Below are 22281 nucleotides of genomic sequence, written 5' to 3' on the forward strand. Positions count from 1 at the left end.
CCACGCCTGCACTCAGCTCTCGCTTGTGGCTCCTGAAAGCGGTCAGTGTGCGACAGGGGCCACACCCTGGGAACGGCTGCGTCTGGCCGGCGGAACCAGGCGAGGGGAGCCGACGGGTCTCAAACTAACTCCGTGAGTTAGGGACTCTCTCTGCATGCGAAGACAGACTCTGGGAGATGTAGCGGATGAGACCAGGAGTGGCTCCAATGATCCTGAAAGACCCACATTGGCTCCCAGGATGTTTCCGAGCACAATTCAAAGTGTTGGTGCTGACCTTGAAAGCCCTAAATGGCCTCAAAGGCCCAGTAGACCTGAAGGAGCGTCTCCACCCCCATCGTTCTGCCCAGACACTGAGGTCCAGCTCCGAGGGCCTTCTGGCGGTTCCCTCCCTGCAAGAAGTGAGGTTACAGGGAACCAGGCAGAGGGCCTTCTTGGTGGTGGCGCCCGCCCTATGGAACGCCCTCCCACCAGATGTCAAGGAAATAAACAACATTCTGACTTCTAGAAGACATATGAAGGCAGCCCTGTTCAGGGACGTTTTTAATGTTTGATCTTTTATTGTGTTTTTAATATTTTGTTGGAAGCCGCCCAGGGTGGCTGGGGATACCCAGCCAGATGGGCAGGGTATACAGTGGTACCTCGGGTTACAGATGCTTCAGCTTACAGACTCCACTAACCCAGAAACAGTACCTCGGGTTAAGAACTTTGCTTCAGGATGAGAACAGAAATCGCGCGGCGGCAGCAGGAGGCCCCATTAGCTAAAGTGGTGCTTCAGGTTAAGAACAGTTTCAGGTTAAGCACGGACCTCTGGAACGAATTAAATACTTAACCCGCGGTACCACTGTAAATAATAAATGATGATGAAGGCAGTTCCTACATTTGCTGTAGAGCAGCGGTTCTCAACCTGTGAGTCCCCAGATGTTGTTGAACTACAACTCCCATCACCCTAGCTAGCAAGGCCAGAGCTCAGGGGTGATGGGAGTTGTAGTCCAACCACATCTGGGGACCCGCAGGTTGAGAACCGCTGCTGTAGAGGGAAGTGAGGGGCAGACAGGGCTCGCCCATCTAGGAGAAGGAAAACTCTCATCCTCAAACTCCGCTGCCTTGCGGGACATCTTCAGGAGAAGAAAAGGTTAAGGAGGAAACGCTATTTGTTGTTATTTAGTTGTTTAGTCATGTCCGACTCTTCGTGGCCCCCTGGACCAGAGCACGCCAGGCACTCCTGTCTTCCACTGCCTCCCGCACTTTGGTCAAACTCATGCTGGTTGCTTCGAGAACACCGTCCAACCATCTCGTCCTCTGTCGTCCCCTTCTCCTTGTGCCCTCCATCTTTCCCAACATCAGGGTCTTTTCCAGGGAGTCTTCTCTTCTCCTGAGGTGGCCAAAGTCTTGGAGCCTCAGCTTCAGGATCTGTCCTTCCAGTGAGCACTCAGGGCTGATTTCCTTCAGAATGGATCGGTTTGATCTTCTTACAGTCCATGGGACTCTCCAGAGTCTCCTCCAGCACCAGAATTCAAAAGCATCCATTCTCCGGCCACCAGCCTTCTTGATGGTCCAGCTCTCACTTCCATACATCACTACTGGGAAAACCAGAGCTTTAACTATACGGACCTACAAATCTGGAATGGAGTCCCTAAGGCGATTGGATGAGGCCTTGTTTGCCTCCTTCCAGCAACTCCTGCAGCGAAACTGGTGCCAAGCATCCTACTCTGGTTTCATTTGGACCACACCTGCGAGGCTGAGAGGGGGGTCTTGTCGTCTGGGCAGCCCAGGACCTCCACACACACTGCCCAGTCTTGCACCCCAAGGAGGTCACTTTGGGGCTGATGACGCAGTGGTTTGGCCTCACCCCGGAAGCGCACTCCATTGTCTCTCGAGACTGACGGTTGCCAACGACAGGAAGCGGATACAGACTCTGGCTCCGTCTAGCTCAGACCTGCCTGGAGAAGCCATGAGGGATTTGAACCCGGGACCAGGTGCCCTACCCACTCAGCTACGATGTCCCTTCCTCAAAGGGGAAGACGCACGCAGGCATTGCGTAATGTGGGAAGGGGGCCTCCCGCCGGCCTCTGGGTTCTGGGTTGGGGGTGAGATTCTGACCTGGAGCGTGGACCCCTCTTCTGAGGCTCAGCCTCGCCTGCCCGATCGGCGGTTCGAGCCCTGACTCGGCCCCTTCCTCTCGCCTCCGCTCCCCCTGCGGGTGTGAAATTTACCCAGGCGCAGTCGAAATTAATATTTCATTAAAAAGCTTTTAATAATTAACGGCGGGGCCTCGTTATCTCCAGCAAAAAAAGAAAGAAAAGCGGGCGCCCCCGGGATGGAGCGATGATTAATTTTAAAGGAGACGTGGCCGTGCGGACGGGAGCGTTGAGCAGAGGCAGAAAGAAAGAAAGAAAGCCCTTTTCCGATCGATCGCTTTCCTGAGCTTCCCTTTGTGCTGTGTGTTGAATTGGGAACAGGAGGAAGTTAAGACCTAGGACCCTCGTACCTACGGGACCGCCTCTCCTGGTATGCCCCATGGAGAGGTCCACAAATGACAACACCTTGGAGGTCCCAAGTCGCAAGGTGGTTAGATTGGTCTCAACTAGGGCCAGGGCCTTTTCAGTACTGGCCCCGACTCGGTGGAACGCTCTGTCCCAAGAGACCAGGGCCCTGCGGGACTTGACATCTTTCCGCAGGGCCTGCAAGACAGGGCTGTTCCGCCTGGCCTTTGGTTTGGACTCAGTCTGATCCTTCTGTTTCCCTCCCCTTGTGGTTTTGATCTATGGGCTACTTTAAAAATGAGGCTGCATTTTAACTTGTATTTTAAATTGGTTCCCCCCCCCCCTCTTTTTCCCCTAGGGACGCGGGTGGCGCTGTGGGTAAAAGCCGCAGCGCCTAGGGCTTGCCGATCGAAAGGTTGGCGGTTCGAATCCCCGCGGCGGGGTGCGCTCCCGTTGCTCAGTCCCAGCGCCTGCCAACCTAGCAGTTCGAAAGCACCCCCGGGTGCAAGTAGATAAATAGGGACCGCTTACTAGCGGGAAGGTAAACGGCGTTTCCGTGTGCGGCTCTGGCTCGCCAGAGCAGCTTCGTCACGCTGGCCACGTGACCCGGAAGTGTCTCTGGACAACGCTGGCCCCCGGCCTCTTGAGTGAGATGGGCGCGCAACCCCAGAGTCTGTCAAGACTGGCCCGTACGGGCAGGGGTACCTTTACCTTTTACCTCTTTTTCCACTATTGTGTTTTTACTGTGATTTTATTTTATTGGTGTTAACCGTCCTGAGCCCGGCTCTGGCTGGGGAGGGCAGGGTATAAATAAATATTATTATTATTATTATTATTATTATTATTATTATTATTATTATTATTATTATCAGGAGCAGCCTCTGCTGGAACCTGGTGCCTGCCAGATGTTGGGTGTGTTTTTTGGCGGGGAGGGAAGCCGGTTGGACTTGGAGCATGGAATCATAAAATCATAGAATTGGAAGGAACCCTGGGGTCATCTAGTCCAACCCCGCTGCGATGCAGGAATCTCAGCTAAAGCATCCATGACAGATGGCCCCCCCAACCTCTGCTTTCAAACCTCCATGGAAAGAGAGTCCATTACCTCCTGAAGGAATCTGTTCCACATCCAGAGGGGGAACCAGGATGGGTCGGAGGATGCTTAACAACCTGGGACCAGTTTACCTGCAAAGCCGCTTTGCCAAACGCAGCTGCTTTGATTGGTAGAATTGGTGCTGCTATGGGACCTTGTGATTCCTGTTTTCTGCATTTTTAAGAACCCGATTGCTTAGTGTGGCAGCGAGCAAGAGATCAAGCCCGCTAAAAACATGCTAAAAACATGAAGGAACTTTTCACCACATGTGGTGGACCTGCCCCAAGGTGAAAGACTTTTGGGAAAAGATTTAAAATGAATTGGGAAAAATGTCGGAATATACATTTATAAAGAAACCAGAGGCCTTTCTTCTCAGAATAACAGGTCTGGAATTGCCCAAGATGTTAAATTATTTTTGTGTGCCACAACTGCTGCTTGAATTTTACTAGCTAAGAAGTGGAAAACGCAATAACTACCAACTGTAGAAGAATGGCAGATGAAGATGGATTTTTCGGAGCTAGCCGACCTAAGCAGAAGAGTCCGCAACCAGAAGGAGGAGGAGTATCAGGGAGAATGGACGAAATTTAATGACTATTTAGTTAAATACGTTAAGTTAAACTAATTGGAAATAGTTTGCAAGTACTAGATCGGCTTAGGATTTCATATAAGTTAAGTGCTGAATTAATAGGTTTAATCCTGAATTGAAAAGTTAGAACGATGATAAGTGATTAAGTTAAGTTTATAAGAACTTTGATTTGGAAAACCGTTAAAAGGATATGCAATGAAATCCAACCAAGGGGAAGCGAGGAAGTCACTTAACAATGTTAAGAAGTGTAATTTTAATAAGGTTATGATTTATGTTTGTTTGCTTATTTGTTTGTCTGTTTATAATTTTGTGAAAACCATTTTAAAAATGTTATATTCTGTTGGAAGTTGCCCAGAGTGGATGGGCAATGCAGCCAGATGGGTGGGGTAAAAGTAATAAATTATTATTATTATTATTATTATTATTATTATTATTATTATTAAATTTTTTTTAGTGTTATGTACTGCAGTTCTCACCCTGGGCCAGTAGGGGGACACTGTAGATAGTTTTCACTCAAATCCGCATATGCAAATAAGGGATTGAAAGTGACGTTCAGTGATTGGATAGTTACAGAAAGTTGTTACAGTTGCGTGGTACTGGAGCTCTATATAAGCAGGCTGGCTGAACCCTTCAGTTCAGTTCTGTTCTGGCCTCTGAATAAACAAGAGCTGTTTGAAGAATCGCTGTGTGTTGTCTGAGATGTTCACCCACAACTTAACAATGATTATGATTATGATTATTAAAGACAAGCCTACTCAGATGCTTAGAAAGTTGAGGCAAATTGAATCTGTTGGTTTTTTTTTAAGTAGGGACCTGAGGTATCAAATGGTGTGTGTGTGTGTGTGTGTGTGTGTGTGTGTGTGTGTGGTTTCTCCCGAAAATCAGAATTATCAGAGTGGCCGGGGCAACCCAGCTGGACGGGCAGGATATACCGTATTTTTCACTCTATTGGACGCACCGGACCATAGGAGGGGGATAATAGGGGGGGGTTCCCTTGTTCTCCCCCTCAAAAACAAGGTGCGTTCAAGAGCAGGACTTCCCGCTGCCCCCCAAGCTTCTGGGGCTGGCGGTGGGGGGGAAGCGCTGCTTTCCCCCACTGCCAGCCTCAAAGATCCCTGAAGCCTTTGGAGCGCAGCTGCACCCCAAAGGCTTGAGGCTTCGGGGACATCCTTTGTAACCTCCGCAGGGCAGCGGGATGCCTTCACCCCACTGCCCTGCGGAGGCTTTGTGCAGCCATCCCAAAGCTGGAACAGCTAGACAGAGGGCTGCGCAGCGCCCCGTCTCGCTGTTTTGGCTTCGGGGACAGCAGGCTGCTATCCGCAAGCCTTGGGAGCCCGGCTGCTGCCTGCTATCCGCAAGCCTTCTGAGCCCGGTGGGAACTCCCGCCGAGCTCCGCAGGCTTGCAAAGAGCTGCCCGAAGCCTGGGGTGCACAGCGCCGCGCTCCCCAGGCTTCGGGCTGCAGGCAGCTGTCCGCAAGACTGCAGAGCCTGGCAGGAACTCCCGCCGGGCTCCGTAGGCTTGCAGAGAACTTCCTGAAGCCTGGAACGCGCACCGACCCCTCTTGTTCTCCAGGCTTCAGCGAAAGCCTGCATTCGCTCCATAGGACACACACACTTTTCCCCTTCATTTTTGGAGGGGGAAAAGTGTGTCCTATAGAGCGAAAAATACGGTAAATAATACGAATATTATAAGATTATTATTATAAAAAAGAAATATGTGTGTGTCTGCACACGCACCTCGTTTCTCCCAAACCAGCCTCGATCCGGATTGAGAAAAAGCAACGACCCGACTGTGTTAGGACCCGCTCTATAGGACGCACCGGACCACAGGACGCACCTTGTTTTAGAGGGGGAGAACAAGAAAAAAAATCTTCCCCTCTCTGCTCAGCGCCCCTTCAGCAAAGTGGCAGGAGAAATGGAACCACTTCCATTTCTCCTCCTGCTTGGCTGAAGGGGCGCTGCGCAGCTCTCCCTCTCTGCTGAAGCCAGGAGAGTCTTGCTCTCCCGGCTTCAGCGAAAGGAACCTGAAGCCTCTGGAGCGCAGCGGGAACTCGCGGTGTGCTCCGAAGGCTTCAGGCGGCCATCCCTGAAGCCTGGATTTCCAGGCTTCAGCGAAAGTAAAGCAAAGCCTCCGGAGCGCGGAGGGAGCGCTCCCTCTGCGCTTCGGAGGCTTCGTGTTGCTATCGCTGAAGCCAAGGGGCCTGCATTCGCTCCATAGGACACACACACATTTACCCTTCATTTTTGGAGGGGAAAAGTGCGTCCTATAGAGCGAAAAATACGGCACGTCGGCTGCAGGTGGATCAGCCTGCACTAAATCGCTCCTTTCCCCCTAGACGCTCGTCCTCTTCTTCCTCCTCCTGACACGGCTTTTTTCCTTTCTTTCCTCCTCTTCCCCTCGGCAGGCTTCATGAGCACCGGCGACCAGTCCGCCAAGGGAAACTACGGGATCCTTGACCAGATCCAGGCCCTGCGGTGGCTGAACGAGAACATCGGGCATTTCGGGGGTGACCCGGAACGGATCACAATCTTCGGTTCGGGAGCCGGGGCCTCGTGTGTCAACCTCCTCATCTTATCCCACCACTCGGAAGGTAGCGCTCGGCTCGTTGGGCGTTATGGCAGCGGGTTGGCAGGGTTTTTTGGGTGGTGGGTGACGATCCCGCGCACGAGAAACTGGCGTAAAGCGAAGCGAGCTAAGGCAGCGCAGTTTTGCACCCGATCCGAACCACATTCGGCAACAGGGGCCGCCGTTTTGCCTAAACCTGGCAGAGGGGAAATAATAATAATAATAATAATAATAATAATAATAATAATAATAATATATTATTTATACCCCGCCCATCTGGCTGGGTTTCCCCAGCCACTCTGGGCGGCTTCCAACACAATATTAAAATGCAGTAATGCATCAAACGTTAAAAGCTTCCCGAAACAGGGCTGCTTTCAAATAAACATTTGAAATAGTTATTTACCCGTGTGGCCAAAACTGAACAGGCCTAGGATCCGGCCTAAGTACCCCCAGTCTGGTCCCGCCCCATGGAACACCCCCTTTGGGGGGGGACTTAGGCCCCAGTCTCCGCTCATCCAGCTTTGGCTGAGCTAGGCATGAGGCAGGGCCTTCTCGGTGGTGGCTCCTCCCAGACCTTGGGACTCCCTCCCTCAAGAAGCCAGACAGGCTCCCTCTTGGTTGTCCTTCTGCCAGCAGGCAAAGACTGTTTCATTCCCACAGGCCTTTGGGGACTGACATCATCATCATTACTATTATTATTTTAATTTTACATTTCAAAATAAACATTGTACAAACGTTAAAATATCAAATGACTTCCCTTCTTCTCCTTCCATGGCTCATTTGATGTATCATACATTCCTGCATATTTCACTATAACCAATCAAATCAGTTTTCCACTTTTACAGCCATCAAAAATTACCATATTTTTCCGTGTATACGACGCCCCCTATTTTGGGGGACTCCAAATTAAGAAAACACCCCACAGCACTATCCGTGTATAAGACGAGCCCCAATTTTAAGCCTAATTTTTTGGTAAAAAAAAACTCTAGTCTTATACACGGGAAAATACGGTATTCACTCTGTTGAATTTATCATAGTGCTGCCAGCATTTTCAGCTGTGTACAGTTATTTTCCATATATTCAATAAATGTTTCCCACCCCTCTTTAAATATATGTTCTTCTTGCTCTCTTATTCTATGATGCCAATTTACTTGGGACCCCGTTCACTTTCCATTTTAGGGCTAACAAAACACAGGCTGCAGTTGTTGCATACATAATTAACTTTTCTGACACATAGGAATTTCTGTCTGGGTTATTCCCAACACCTGGGACGCGGGTGGCGCTGTGGGTTAAACCACAGAGCCTAGGACTTGCCGATCAGAAGGTCGGCGGTTCGAATCCCCGCGACGGGGTGAGCTCCCGTTGCTCGGTCCTTGCTCCTGCCAACCTAGCAGTTCGAAAGCACGTCAAAGTGCAAGTAGATAAATAGATATCGCTCCGGCGGGAAGGTAAACGGCGTTTCCGTGCGCTGCTCTGGTTCGCCAGAAGCGGCTTAGTCCTGCTGGCCACATGACCCGGAAGCTGTACGCCGGCTCCCTCGACCAGTAAAGCAAGATGAGCGCCGCAACCCCAGAGTCGGCCACGACTGGACTTAATGGTCAGGGGTCCCTTTACCTTTTTATTCCCAACAAAAAGGACTCTGGGTTCTTTTGGGAGGGGAGTAGTTTTAAACATTTTTTTCAATTCATTATAAATTATTTCTCAATATACTTTTACCCTTTTACAATTCCACCATATATGAAAGAATGTTTCATCCGCTTCTTTGCATCTCCAGCACTTATCTGATTCTGTTTTATAAATCTTAGCCAACCTACTCGGAGTTAGATACCATCTATGAATCATTTTCAAATAATTCTCTTTCAATAAATAACATGCAGTAAATTTCAGGTCGCTTTTCCAAAGTTTCTCCCAGAGGTTAAGATCTACATTGTGTCCTATATCTATTGCCCAGTGTCTCATTGAAACTTTAAGTAGCTCGTCTTTTGTTTCCCATTCTAATAAAAAGTATTACATTTTAGGTAGAAGTTTATCCTTGTTTTGTAAGAATTCTTTTTCAAATTGTGAGCTTTGATCCAGAAATCAATTCTTTGTATCTAATTTAAACATGTCATATATCTGGTGATATTAACTCTCTTAGTTGTAATTGCTTCAGTGGGAGATAACCGCAAATGTGTTTTTCTTTCCAGCAGTTTTTTTTATATTTCTCCCAGACTCTATATAGATACTTCCTAAGATTGTGGTTCAAAAAACTCTCATAGATTTTAGCCTTCCCATGCCAAAGACATGCATGCCAGCTGAATTTTAAATCATGACCTTCTAAATCTAGAATGTCTGCATTGTCCAATACAATCCATTCTTTTAACCAACACAAACAAGCTGCCTCATAATACATTTGCATATCTGACACTTATCTGAAATAATATTATTTATTAATATATTTGCAGATTGATCAGTATAGATTGCTTTAATTCCTGCTACGAAAGAATTACCTATTTCTCTAAAACCTTGATCATAAATGACCATGAAATATTATCAAAAGCTTTCTCCACATCTAGAAAGATTAGTGTGGCCTATTTTTCATTTATTGCTTCCAGATACTCTCTTAAATTAATTACATTTCTTATATTGTCTTTCTTTTGTCGGCCTGGTATAAAACCCAACCTGTTCTCTGTGGACTGCCTCAGTTAATGTCCTTTTCGATCTATTAGCCAAGATTGTAGCAAATAGTTTGCAGTCAATCATGAAATAGGTCTGTAATTTTTGGTCTTTGTTAAGTCGCTGTCTTATTTGGGGATCAAAGTAACGAATGCATCTTTCCATGAGGCTGGGACTACTCCCATCACCAAAATTCTGCTCATGCTGTCCTTAAGTGGTTTTATAAGTGCATCCTGAATCCTTTTATAATAAATTGCGATAAGTCCACCTGGCCCTGGTGCTTTTCCCATCTTCATTCGATTTATTGCCATTTGCAGTTCCGATAAAGATATGGGTGTATTCAGAATTTGCCGGTTTTCCTTAGATACTCCGGGGTATGTGACAGTCACTTAAATAAGAATCCATTTTCTTAAAGTTCTCCTTCTCACAACGGTATAATAAAGAATCCCCCCCCCCAAAATGCTTTCCTTAACTCTTTTGGGCTAGTCAAATGCTTATCCTCATCAACAATATTATTTATTGTCTTTCTTTTTTGAGTTGCCATGCTAATAATTTACCAGGTTTATTAGCAAATTCGAAAATTTTCTGTTTCATTAATTTAATTTTCATCTCAATCTCTTGATTAACTAACACCAAAAATTGTGCTTGCAGGAGTTTAATTACTTGACATACATCTTTCTCCTTTGGTTTTGCAATTAACTCCTTCTCTTTATTCAGTTGAGCATCTAATATCTCTTGTTTCTTTTTTTCCCCTTTCTCTTTTTTGAAAAGCATTTTGTTGAATTAGGAAGCCTCTCATCACTGCCTTACTGGCATCTCACACTACACTTCACTTAAATCAGGTCAAATCAGGTCAAAAAATTATTGTAGATAGTGTTGACCCTTACTTACAGTTTGTTCATTTTGCAACTCCACATCGTTTAACCTCCACCTAAATGAAGATCATTTCTCACCTGTTATTGTCATCAAGATGGCATTGTGATCAGATAGTGTATTAGGTTGAATTTCTACCCTTTGTACCCTGGTTGTTAATTCTTTCGAAGCCCATAAATAGTCTATTCTGCGTGAAGAATTGTTTGTGTTTGAGAAAAAAGCAGATTGACGTTCCAATGGATGTTTAAGTCGCCATAGGTCAATTACCATATTTTTCCGTGTATAACACGCCCCCATGTATAAGACGTCCTCTATTTGGGGGGGACTCAAAATTAAGAAAATGAGGGGATATTGTCAAGAGTTGTTGAGCTTTTGGGGGGGATTGCTCACCCGACGCTGACAATTGCACGCATCGCAGAAGACACCAATCAACTGCCCAATCACCGCCAGCAGCTGCCAATCAACCACCCAGTTGACGCAATGGCAGCCAATCGCCAACAGCTCTTCACACAGCCACCAATCACCCGCCCTATCGCCGCTGAGAATCTCATGCTCGCGGCTGCAACCAGTCGCCCGTCACCCCTCAGCACTACTCATGTATAACACAAGCCCAAATTTTAAGCATAGTTTTAAAATAAAAAAACTCTTGTGTTATACACAGAAAAATACGGTAAGTCAAAATTGGACACCATGTTGAAAAAAAGACATTTGGTAGTTTCCTTTCTTTTGAATTTATTTTCAGTACAGTTCTGTCTAAGTCAAGGGAAACAACAGCGTTAAAAGCACCCATCATCATCATTTTAGTATCACACAGATCAAACAATTTTTCTTCCAGATTTTTAAAAATCAGTTTTCCATTCATTGGGGACATAAATTCCCACTACAGTAATTGGTTCTCCACCTAGTCTCACTTCAATAGCCATCATTCTGCCTTCTTCATCTTTAAAGGTGAATTTAGGATACATCATCACTCCTCTCTTTTTAGTTTTGTCAGAATAGATAAATTCTTGTCCCGGACCTTTATTTATTAGTAATTTTCTATGTTGTCTTTTTATATGTGTCTCCTGTAAGCGAATGATGTCTAATTTCTGCTTTGTCAAGATGTGCGCTATTTTATTCCTTTTCGTTTTGTTATTTAGTCCATTTCCATTCCATGAAAGGATTCGAAGATCCGTCTTAAATCAGGGGTGTCCAAACTTTTTTCAAAGAGGGCCAGGTTTGATGAAATTAACATGCATGAGGGCCAACCAGAGCTTTTTTTTAGGATTTTACCCCGGGAAGTAAACAAGGGCCGGATTAAACTGACCAGTGGGCTGGATTAGGCCCCCGAACCACACTTTGGACATGCCTGATCTTAAATTATGCTGTGTGTGTGTGTAATAAATATACATACATACAGACAGACACACACACACACACACACACACACACACACAGCCAAACCTTGGTTTTTGATTGTCTCTGATGCCAAATGTTTTGGCTCCTAATTGTCGAAAACCCGGAAGTAAGTGTTCTGGTTTTTGAATGCTTTTCGGAAGCCAAACATCCAACGCGGCAGACAAGCAGCTTCCGATTGGCTCTTCCGATTCCAAAAGCCAATCAGAAGCCATGCCTCGGAAATCAAATGTTTCAGAAGTTGAACGTCCTTTTGGAACGGATTACGTTTGACTTTTGAGGCGCCACCGTGTGTGTATATATCTCACAATTCCAGTTTTCCTTCTAGCCCCTTCCCTCTTTACTTTTTGTCCTCTTCTTCCTTCTCTTCCTCTTCAGTCAGCAGGAAGGAAGGACAAAGCAAAATAATCCCAATTAGATTATGCAGGAATCCACCAGTTTTTTAAAAAAATATATAGAAATTCACAATCCATAAAGCGTATCCCACTCAGTCAGCCAAAATCCAAGCAGGAAATTATATTTATATATTTGAGTGTGCCCTCCACTCCATAAAAGAAAAAAGAAAAAAACAAATTCAGAAGCCTAGAGAGAAGAGCACAAAACTCTTCAGGAATCTCTGATAAATCCTTGCAGTAATCTAGGGGGTATACACCCAACTGCTGTAAGTTGAAGAGCAATGGGGGAAAATAAAATATGCCGGGGGGGAGGACAATCAATCAATCAATCAATCGATCAACTAATTTAAGTGTAGTGTGGGATGCCAGTATGGCAGTGATGAGAGGCTTCCTAATTCAACAAAATGCTTTTCAAAAAAGAGAAAGAGGCACGTTTGTTCATTTTCTCCATTGACTTTGCAGCGCACACTTTGAGCCTCGGTTGTCGAACATCTTGGAAGTCGAACGGTCTTCTGGAACAGATTACGTTCGACAACCGAGGTTCCACTGTAATCATCATCATCATCATCATACGTCCCAATGGCTTCTCCAGCCATTCCCTTCTCCTCTTGACCGCTGACTGTCCTTTTCCTTCCAGGTCTTTTCCAGAAAGCCATCGCGCAGAGCGGCACAGCCATCTCCAGCTGGTCGGTCAACTACCAGCCCCTCAAGTACACCCGCATGCTGGCCTCCAAAGTGGGCTGCGACCACATGGACACGAGCGACACGGTGGAGTGCCTGAGGCGCAAGGCCTACCGGGAGCTGGTAGACCAGGACATCCAACCGGCCCGTTACCACATCGCTTTTGGTCCCGTGGTGGACGGGGACGTGGTCCCGGACGACCCGGAGATCCTGATGCAGCAGGGCGAGTTCCTCAACTACGACATCCTCATCGGCGTCAACCAGGGGGAGGGCCTTAAGTTCGTGGAGGACTCCATGGAAAGCGAGGACGGCATCTCGGCCAGCTACTTCGACTTCACCATCTCCAACTTCGTGGACAACCTCTACGGCTACCCGGAGGGCAAGGACATCCTTCGTGAGACCATCAAGTTCATGTACACGGACTGGGCGGACCGGGACAATGGCGAGATGCGCCGCAAGACCCTCCTGGCCCTCTTCACCGACCACCAGTGGGTGGCGCCGGCCGTGGCCACCGCCAAGCTTCACGCCGAGTACCAGTCGCCCGTGTACTTCTACACCTTCTACCACCACTGCCAGACGGACACGCGCCCCGAGTGGGCGGACGCGGCCCACGGGGACGAGATTCCCTACGTCTTCGGGGTGCCCATGATCGGCGCCACCGACCTCTTCCCCTGCAACTTCTCCAAGAACGACGTCATGCTCAGCGCCGTCGTCATGACCTACTGGACCAACTTTGCCAAGACGGGGTGAGACGATTGTGTGAATGGATTGGTGCACTAGGAGAAGATAGGTTCTTGGCTTTTTTTCTTCCTTGGTGAGATCAGCAGAGCACCACCCTTTGCAGCTTTAAAACTTGGAAGCTGATTTAACCTCCAAGAAATAATAATCCAGGATGCTTTAAGGCCGACTGGATCCCCCCCATTATTCCTTTTCTCCCACTTAAAAATAACCATCTCTCACACACCTTGTTTTGTGAAGATGTAAAAGTAGCATTTACTTACATAATCCAGATCTCTGAGCAGCTAGGCAAAATGTTGTCTGAAGTGCATATTGTGACATCAGTTTCATAATTTTTGACCTGGCAATATATTGCGAATCAGGACGTGTGTGTTATGCAAAAATCATAATGTGGGGGAAACCGCAAAGCCAGCCAATGCTTCTCTCAATTCCTGCAGCCCCTCTTGACTCTGGCAGCTCAGCTGTCCCCTGACTCCTGCGGGGGGCAGCGAATCACAAGAGCAGCCACCAGCAAAAACCACAGTGAACTTTTTGTTTCTATTGTGAGATAAAGTGAAGGCGTAGAGCAGGGGTCAGCAAACTTTTTCATCAGGGGGGCGGTCCACTGTCCCTCAGACCTTGTGGGGGGCCGGACTATATTTTGGAGGGGGGGAGAATGAATTCATTTGCCCCACAGATAACCCAGAGATGCATTTTAAAGAAAAGGACACATTCTACTCATGTAAAAACACGCTGATTCCCGGACCGTCCACAGGTCAGATTTAGAAGGCGATTGGGCCAGATCCGGCCCCCAGGCCTTAGGTTGCCTACCCATGTGCTAAGCTACTGAAGGTAATGGAGCCCTTTCTATGTCCAGCTGTCCTTTGTCAACAACAAATTGTCGCTGCTTTTTGTGTTGAAGATATGCTATATGGTAATTGATGGACCGAATAGGTATCTCAAGCCATTTGCCCATGTTGCCCTGCAACCAGTCCATGCAGAATGTAGGCACCCTATATATAGAAAGGAGAAAACCTGTGATATTTTAGGGAGCAGGCTAGCAGGTGGGGCCGGATTTAGAAGGCGATTGGGCCAAATCTGGCCCCCAGGCCTTAGTATGCCCACCCATAGAGTAATGATGATAAGCAACATAAATTGAAATTTTGAGGGAACCAAGGAAGGAGGGAGGGAGGGAGTGAAAGTTGTAGGTGGAATGATCAATTGCTAAAGTTGAAATGTGGTTCCCTTGTTTGTTTGTTAAAATTTATAAATGAAAGAATCTCGAAAAGCATTTTAATTAACGCAAATGATGACGGTGATGATGATCTCCGTCTCCTCTCTCCCTTTCCGCAGGGACCCCAACCAGCCGGTGCCGCAGGACACCAAGTTCATCCACACGAAGCCCAACCGCTTTGAGGAGGTGGTGTGGACCAAGTTCAACACGAAGGACAAGCAGTACCTCCACATCGGCCTGAAGCCCCGGGTGCGAGACAACTACCGCGCCAACAAGGTGGCCTTCTGGCTGGAGCTGGTCCCGCACCTTCACAACCTCCACGAGCCGCCCTACACCTCCACCACCACCCGCATCCCGCCTTACGTCACCCGCTGGCCCACAACCCGCGTTGGGCCCAGCACCACCCGCCGGCCCATCCCCACCCTGCCGCCGGACGAGGATGACGTGGTCCGCCCCCAGCGCTACGTCCCCTTCCCGGGCGACTCGCGGGACTACTCCACCGAGCTGAGCGTCACGGTGGCCGTGGGGGCCTCGCTCCTCTTCCTCAACATCCTGGCCTTCGCGGCCCTATACTACAAGCGGGACAAGCGCCACGAACTGCGCAGCGGGCGCCGGCTCAGCCCCCAGCGCAACGCGGCCAACGACCTGGTGCACGGCGGCCAGGAGGAGGAGATCATGTCGCTGCAGATCAAGCACTCGGAGCACGACGCCCACGACTTGGAGCCGCTGCGGCCCCACGAGATCCTGCGCCCCGCCTGCCCCCCCGACTACACCCTGGCGCTGCGGCGCGCCCCTGACGACGTGCCCCTCATGACCCCTAACACCATCACCATGATCCCCAGCACTATCACGGGCATGCAGGCCCTTCACCCTTTCAACACCTTCCCCACCGGACACAACAACACCTTGCCCCACCCTCACTCTACCACCCGCGTATAGTCGCCCTCCCCTCCGTGCCCCTCGGACGCCCCGGCCCGCCCCGCTCGGGCAAAGAGCGGGCCACCTTTCCTGTGGACGGGTCTTTTGTACAACCTTGCGGGGGGAGGGGGGTCTAGCAGACGGAGGGGTCGGGCGATTCAGAGGTCCGCCCGTCTGTCCCCACGGCACATGGCACGGACGGGCTGGCAACGGTTCTCCGCCCTGCTTGGGTCCCGACACCCTTTGGCGACACCCGCGGCATGGCATGGCAGCAGAGGAGGGCGGCACCGGCGATCTCGCTTCCTTTTGGGGCGCTGGGGGTTCTTTCCGGCACGAGGCGAAGAAGCGGGTCGCCTTCCCACCCTCGTTTTCCGGATGGGCGGCAGAAGAGCGGCCGTGGTTTTCGCCGGCGCTCCCGGGAGGAAGATGGGCCTGCCGTTCCTCGTCCATCGGTCCGGGCGGCAAAGGCATCCTTTGTCCTTCTGGGCGGAGATAAGGGAAGTCTGACTCACAGGGAAAGGGTGTCCCCGCCGTGGCTGTGATTGACAAAAGAAGGCAGCCCCTCTGCCCCCAGGGGGGTCGGCGACGCCACTCAAAGCTGTCGGCTCGGCTTGGATGGACGGACGGACGGTGGAGAGGAGGGGTGGGAGGGTCAAAGGTCAGAGAGAGGGGAGAAAGAGAGAGAGGAGCCGGTTCGCTTTGGCGCAACCTCTCTCTTGGTGGTGAAGGTGCCCTGTGGTCCGCTCAGCGTCAAATTCCCAGTGCTGGATTGCTGCGGAGGGAGCAGCCAGTCAGCCCTGACAAATTCTGGGCTGAGAGAGGTTTGCTAGAGATCCTGCCCCCTTTCTTTCACCCCCCCCCCTTATTTTTCCTTTTTCGAGTCTGTCTGGCGGAGGTGGAGAGAGAGAAGGGAAGGAGACCTGGAGGTGTGTGTGTCCAGAGTGCAGAAGCAGGGGCGCGTTCCTCCCCAAGGCAGTGGTCCCAGCGATGGCTGGTTCGCGGCTGCCGAAAAAGGGTCGCCCTGCTGGAACGAGGAGCGACCCCTGCCTCTCTTCGCCGTTGGGGGGGGGGGTACTTGTCAAAATCCCAGTGCCTTCCTTGCACAATTTGCAGAGGGTCAGTTGACCCTTTCTCGTCCGTTGGGGGGCAGGGCCGCCAATTTGCTGCCCCCACCTCCCTCCAATTTGGTGCAAGAGCTAAAGCTTTGCCCAGAATCACTAGGTGTTGTTGTTTTTTGGGGTGGGTGGGGGGGGACTTAACAGACAGTGTGGGGATGTGGAGCATCTAGAAGGGAACCCAGAGAGAGGGGGTTCAAAGCGGGGTGGGGGTGGGCAAGCAGCATGCGCCAACTAGCTTGTTCCCAAGGTGAAATTTTTGAATGGAACAACTGGAAATCCGCTCCCCCCCCCCCCGAAGGGTGTGACTCCAAGATTTGGGGAGGAGGGGGGAGCTGTTAAGAAAACCTACAAAGGTACACTGCATGTTCCAGGCTTTATATTTTTAATTTTTAAAGATCTGAGCAAGGAAACGAAGGAGTGGCGATCGTGGGGCGTCAGAGTTTCAGTCTCTTTGGGATGGGGGAGCATTGCTTGCCTTTCGCTTCGGAGAAGCCAGACCTCCCCCCAGATCATTTCTCCCCCCCCCCACAACCCCTCTTCTATGGCGGTGGGGGGAGGCTCCCCCCCTTCCTGAACACCCTCCTCACGAGCTTCTGAACTTTCGCGGCTTTTCGGGTGGGATTCAGCCACGCATGGGCGCAAAATTCACTTTGTGCAGATCTAATTGGCCGGGAGGTCTTGTGCCAACATACCCATTTCTCCCCCCCCCCCCCAAATGTCATAAAAACAAACTCGCGGGCATCTGCTGAAACTGGATGTCGTGGGATTCAGGGCAGGCGAAAGCCCGTCGTGGTGAGACACAGAGTTAAACTCTGGAACTCCCTGCCACAGTGGCCATTCCTCAGGGCTTTAAAAGAGAATGAGGCAAATTTGTGTGCTCTGCCTTCACAGAGACTGTGATGCTTCTAGATTTTACTTGCTGGAAACCACAGGAGGGGAGAAGGCTCCTGGGCTCGGGTCTCGCTCGTGCGTTTACCATCATGTGCAAAATGCGCCCGAAAATGAGGGAGGCCACCCACCCATTCTCTTGACCCATGCTTTGATTTTATCGTCTATCGGTTAATTCTCCCGGGTCCCAGGAGCTTCTCTCGCCATTCTGCAGCCGCGCCTCGCGATGATCCGATCGCACCCGCAGAGGAATTGATGCTCGGTTAAGCAAAACCTCTATTTCAGAGTTTCCGCGCATCTGATAAGATCCGGGCAAGATCAGATGTCCGCAAAGCACAGCTGTGGAACAGCGGGAAAGCCCTCGAACCTGATCAGTCGGGACACAGTGCGATCAAAATATGGGTCAAACGAAAGTGGGTGAAGCCCACAAAATCCACATTTTATGCGATTGATTTGCCCCTGGAGGTGCGTACCCGAGCAGCCTACATTCAGGTGTGATTTTTTAACCTGTCCATTCTCCCTGTTTCACACAATTTGCTGTTTTAAGCAACCTCGCCCCTGTAGCTATTCGACATCAAATATGCCTATTTAAAAATAAATAAATCACAGAAAGCTTGTAAGGAGCGCTTTTAAAGAGGTGACCTTTCTGGATTTTTGAAGGACAGGGAATCTCTGGTTTTTAGCAGGGTGGGGAGTTTGGGACAGCAGTTGTTTCCAGTGAACAATGTGTGGACGATGGGAAATTAAAGGGTGGGTCCTTGCTTTGACGCAATGCCATCCAATTTCCTTGCATACAGTTCCTCCGTAAATAAATTGGCACCAAGGCGCAAGAAACAGGTCACCCGGAATCACCCTGTTTCTCTGCATAAAATTTCTGCAAAGTGGGTGCTTCCAGGTGGGTCCTTATTCCAGGATCTGTGGGTTGCTGTTTTGCAAGTGCAATTTTGTTTTGTTTCGCACAAGCCGCAGGACGTTTTTGGCGTCGGGAACGCCAGCCCGTTCGCCCTCCCCGTTTCCTTTTTCTGTGAAACATCCAGCAAGTTAAAAAAAACCAGCTGCGGTTGCCAGTGAAGGAATGAACGACGCTAAGCCCCAGCTTGGTCCATCGAGAGCTGCAAATTTAAATTGGTGTGAAACAGGTTTAAAAGTTACGCTTCTCCCCCTCCAAAGAGCGTCGTTTGCCAAAAAGTGCAGAGTGTGCTTTTGTTAGTGACTTGCAGCCTTTTCCAACCGGACGGCGCCTACTCCGGTTCGTAGAATTGGACAGCTGGAAGGGAACCCCAAAGTCATCTAGCCCAACCCCTTGCGATGCAGGCTCCTCATTCGAGAGACAAGGCAGTTCCGGTGGGTTTAGACGTGCGCCTCCTCCTTTGCAAACCTGTTCCCCCCTTGTTCCTTCCAGGAAGGCCAACTTTTCCTTCCTTCTTTGGGCTAGGTTTTCCGCGCACGACGCGGCTGGGATCTGACCTCTCTCCTCCTGGAGCGAAATGAAGTTTTGGATTTCTTCTCTTTGGTTACGTCTGGGTTGGCAACCGACCCAAGGAGCAGGTGGGATAGCAGGGTGAGGCCATGAAACAGCACCCTTCAAGAGAGAAGCTCTAGCACAGAAAACCAAGTCAAAATGTTCAAAGCCCTTCTCCGTGCAGTGCCGAGTTAGACTATGGAACTCCCTGCCACTGGAGGCAGAGATGCTTCCGGAAACCAGGAGAATGCTTTCTGTTCACATCCGGTTGGCCACTGCGAGGATGGGCCGTGGGCCTGATCCTGCCCCCCAAATCCACCCCGTTTGCCCTGCATAAGCTCCGCCTGTCCATTGAACCCTGCCCCTGATCGATGCCCACCTCCGCAGGACTGAGCCTTCTTCCCCGCGTGCCTCTCTCCCCGTAATACGCAGCTTGGCTAGCTTGCATGAGCCAGCTCTTGTTTCCTCCGAAGGCGCTCCTTTTCTGTGCGTGCCTTTTTCTCTTTGCTTGGGGGCCGGGTCGTGTAGGTCGAAGGGGAAGGGAGGGCCGGGGGCTCTTTCTCAGATAGGGGTGGCGCAGGGGCGAAGTCTAAAGGGCGTGCCGCCGCCGCCCCCCGACCCGGCGACCCTTCGTTCCCGACTTCCGTCTCCCATCCCCGCCGTGCAATATGGACCCATCTATGCACCCACGCGCACTTCCAGTGATCTCCTGGGATCCCCAGGAAGATTCCTCGCCCCCTGCTCGGCCGTAGTACGCTCTTTCTAGAGCGACCTCCTACTTGCTGGCTCCAGTAAAGATGGGGGATCGTAGAAGAATAGGATTGTAGACTTGGAAGGGACCCCCCAAAGGTCATCCAGTCCAACCTCTGCAATGCATGAAAGGGAAATGTGATATTTTTGTTTTCAGAAGCACATCGTTCTCGGGTGGGTGTTTGGCTCTCGTTTTTCCTTTCCCCTTCTTTTTCTATCGTGCCTCTGCCCTTCATTCTCATGGTTGGGGGCGTGTGGGGAGACCATTATCGTTTCCGGAATATTCCGACGACGACGACGAAAGAGGAAAGACGAAGGGGAGCGGATGAAGGCCGGTGGCGGGGAGGGGGAGGGCGGTTTTGGTTCTTAAGCCATTCTGAAGACTCCATCTTAACTTGGCGATGTTCCGAGTTGGTTTCCTTTTTCTAAAAAAAGAAAAGAATAAAAGAAGTTTATTATAAATATAAATAAATATATATATAGATATCTCCATTTTTTTAAAAAAGGAAAACAATTATTTTGTAAAAAAAAATATGAACAAAAACAAAAATTTAAAATGATTAAATGGACGGGGCGGGCGGGAGGGCGGGGAACAAAAGCGAATCTGTGCCAAACTCAGCAAACTTAGATGGGGAGCATATTTTTTTCAGGGTGGTTTGTTTGTTTGTTTGGGGGGGGCTGTTCTCTTGTTTTTTTTTTGCAAATATCGAGTTTCCTGGGACTCCTGTGAACAAAAAAAATAAAGTCTGTGCCAAGGAACGGAATGAAGTTCCAACGTGGGGTGCCAACGCACCTCTGGAAAGAGCGATGTCAGCGCCTTACACTGTTGCCAAATGCCGAACCCCCCCCAAAAAAACCCTTGCCTCTTTGTCCTTTTCACCCCCGCGCACCCCAAAAGCGCCAACTGCAATATCCCGGATCCGTCCTCCGGTGGAGAAAAGCACAGGCCATTTTGTTTGGAGGTCCAAGATGGCAGCCCAGATGTTCTCCGCCGACCCAACATGGCCGCCTGAGGGACGACAACTACGGCGGCAGCTCCGAAACCGAAAAGTTGCCATGCGGGGCCTCCCTTCCGTTTGTTTCCGACGACGTCCTCCTTCCCGTTTGCCAAATCCAAGGCGGCCCTCTTTGCTTTCCGAAAGCCAACCGACGTGGCCTCCTTGGGGGTGGCTCCGTCCCGCCGTTCAAGATGGCCGCCCGGGAAACGATGCCTCCGCCACCTCGTTTTCTAAAAAAAAATCAAGTGCTGCCTCCGTCTGTCGGCTTCGCAGGCCGGCGCAAACCCGACTCAGAGGATTTATTCTTGCTAGGATGACGACGGCCATCATTCTTACCGTCCCCTTCCAACATTTCAAGATGGCCACCGCCCCGTCCTTGTGGCCCGTTCAAGATGGCCGCCTTCCCACCGCCATGCGCCGCGACCCAAAATGGCTGCCAAGAACCTCGCCTCAGGCGGCACAAGAAGGAGGGTCGGCCTCCCCTCCTGCCGCCATTGTTCCCCCACTTGCAAACTGGAGAGAAATCTATTTTTATGAGACTTTAGGTTTGGGGCCAGGAAGGGGTTGATTTGGGGGTTTAGCAGAAAAAAAGCGAATTCTTTCCTGCACTCGGGGGCCACACCCACCCACGGCCGAGTCCTCTGGGCCAACCTCCCCGAACTTGCGGACTCTTGCCGCCCACCCCAGAAAAGATGGACCATTTCTCATGGAAGAGGGCGCGATTGAAATCAAAAACACAAATCCCAAGGTGGTGCTCTTCTTCTTCTTCTTCCTCTTTTCTTTCTTTTTTTAATTTCGTTGGTTTGTTACGATCGAGACACACTGGTGGGTCGAAGCGCCTCTGGGGTGGGTTGCCGCCCCCCCTTCCAGCCTCCGAGAGAAGAGGGACTTGGGGTGCAATTTGTGGGGAGGCGGGGGTCCGAACTGAGATGCTGTACACATTTTTAAACCTTGCAAGAAATGGAAAATGATATTGTAAATATATAAAAAAAAATGATTTAGCCGCTGGGTGTGCTTCTTGAGCTCTTGGGGGGCTGCGGCGGGGTAGGGTGGGGGCAAGACCCCGGGGCTTCAGCCTTGAAAAGAGCCTTCTGTAACCTGGGGCTGGCAGGCTGCCTTGGACTACAAATCCCATCGTGCTGGGAGTTGTAGTCCCAAAGAGCCGGAGCTGGCAGGGGCTGATGGGAGTTGGAGTCCAGAACAGCTGGAGCTGGCAGGGGCTGATGGGAGTTGGAGTCCAAAACAGATGGAGCTGGCAGGGGCTGATGGGAGTTGGAGTCCAAAACAGATGGAGCTGGCAGGGGCTGATGGGAGTTGGAGTCCAAAACAGATGGAATTGGCAGGGGCTGATGGGAGTTGGAGTCCAAAACAGATGGAGCTGGCAGGGGCTGATGGGAGTTGGAGTCTAAAACAGCTGGAGCTGGCAGGGGCTGATGGGAGTTGGAGTCCAGAACAGCTGGAGCTGGCAGGGG

The 22281-nt window shown here is 50.1% G+C and overlaps 1 protein-coding gene across 4 annotated transcripts in view; it reads left to right on the forward strand.

Moving 5' to 3' along the window:
- NLGN2 (neuroligin 2) overlaps nucleotides 1-21810 on the forward strand; it is a 71441-nt gene extending 49631 nt beyond the window's left edge. For all 4 annotated transcript variants that reach the window (XM_028703614.2, XM_028703610.2, XM_077916800.1 and 1 more), the window contains 3 exons: nucleotides 6565-6750; nucleotides 12681-13470; nucleotides 14795-21810. In XM_028703614.2, the coding sequence (XP_028559447.1) occupies nucleotides 6565-6750; nucleotides 12681-13470; nucleotides 14795-15614 (1796 nt within the window). In that variant the 3' untranslated portion in view covers nucleotides 15615-21810. The remainder of the gene's footprint in view (nucleotides 1-6564; nucleotides 6751-12680; nucleotides 13471-14794) is intronic.
- Nucleotides 21811-22281: the final 471 nt, after the last annotated feature.

Source organism: Podarcis muralis, chromosome 13, assembly GCF_964188315.1.
Source record: "Podarcis muralis chromosome 13, rPodMur119.hap1.1, whole genome shotgun sequence".
In the NCBI taxonomy this organism is placed as follows: domain Eukaryota; kingdom Metazoa; phylum Chordata; class Lepidosauria; order Squamata; family Lacertidae; genus Podarcis; species Podarcis muralis.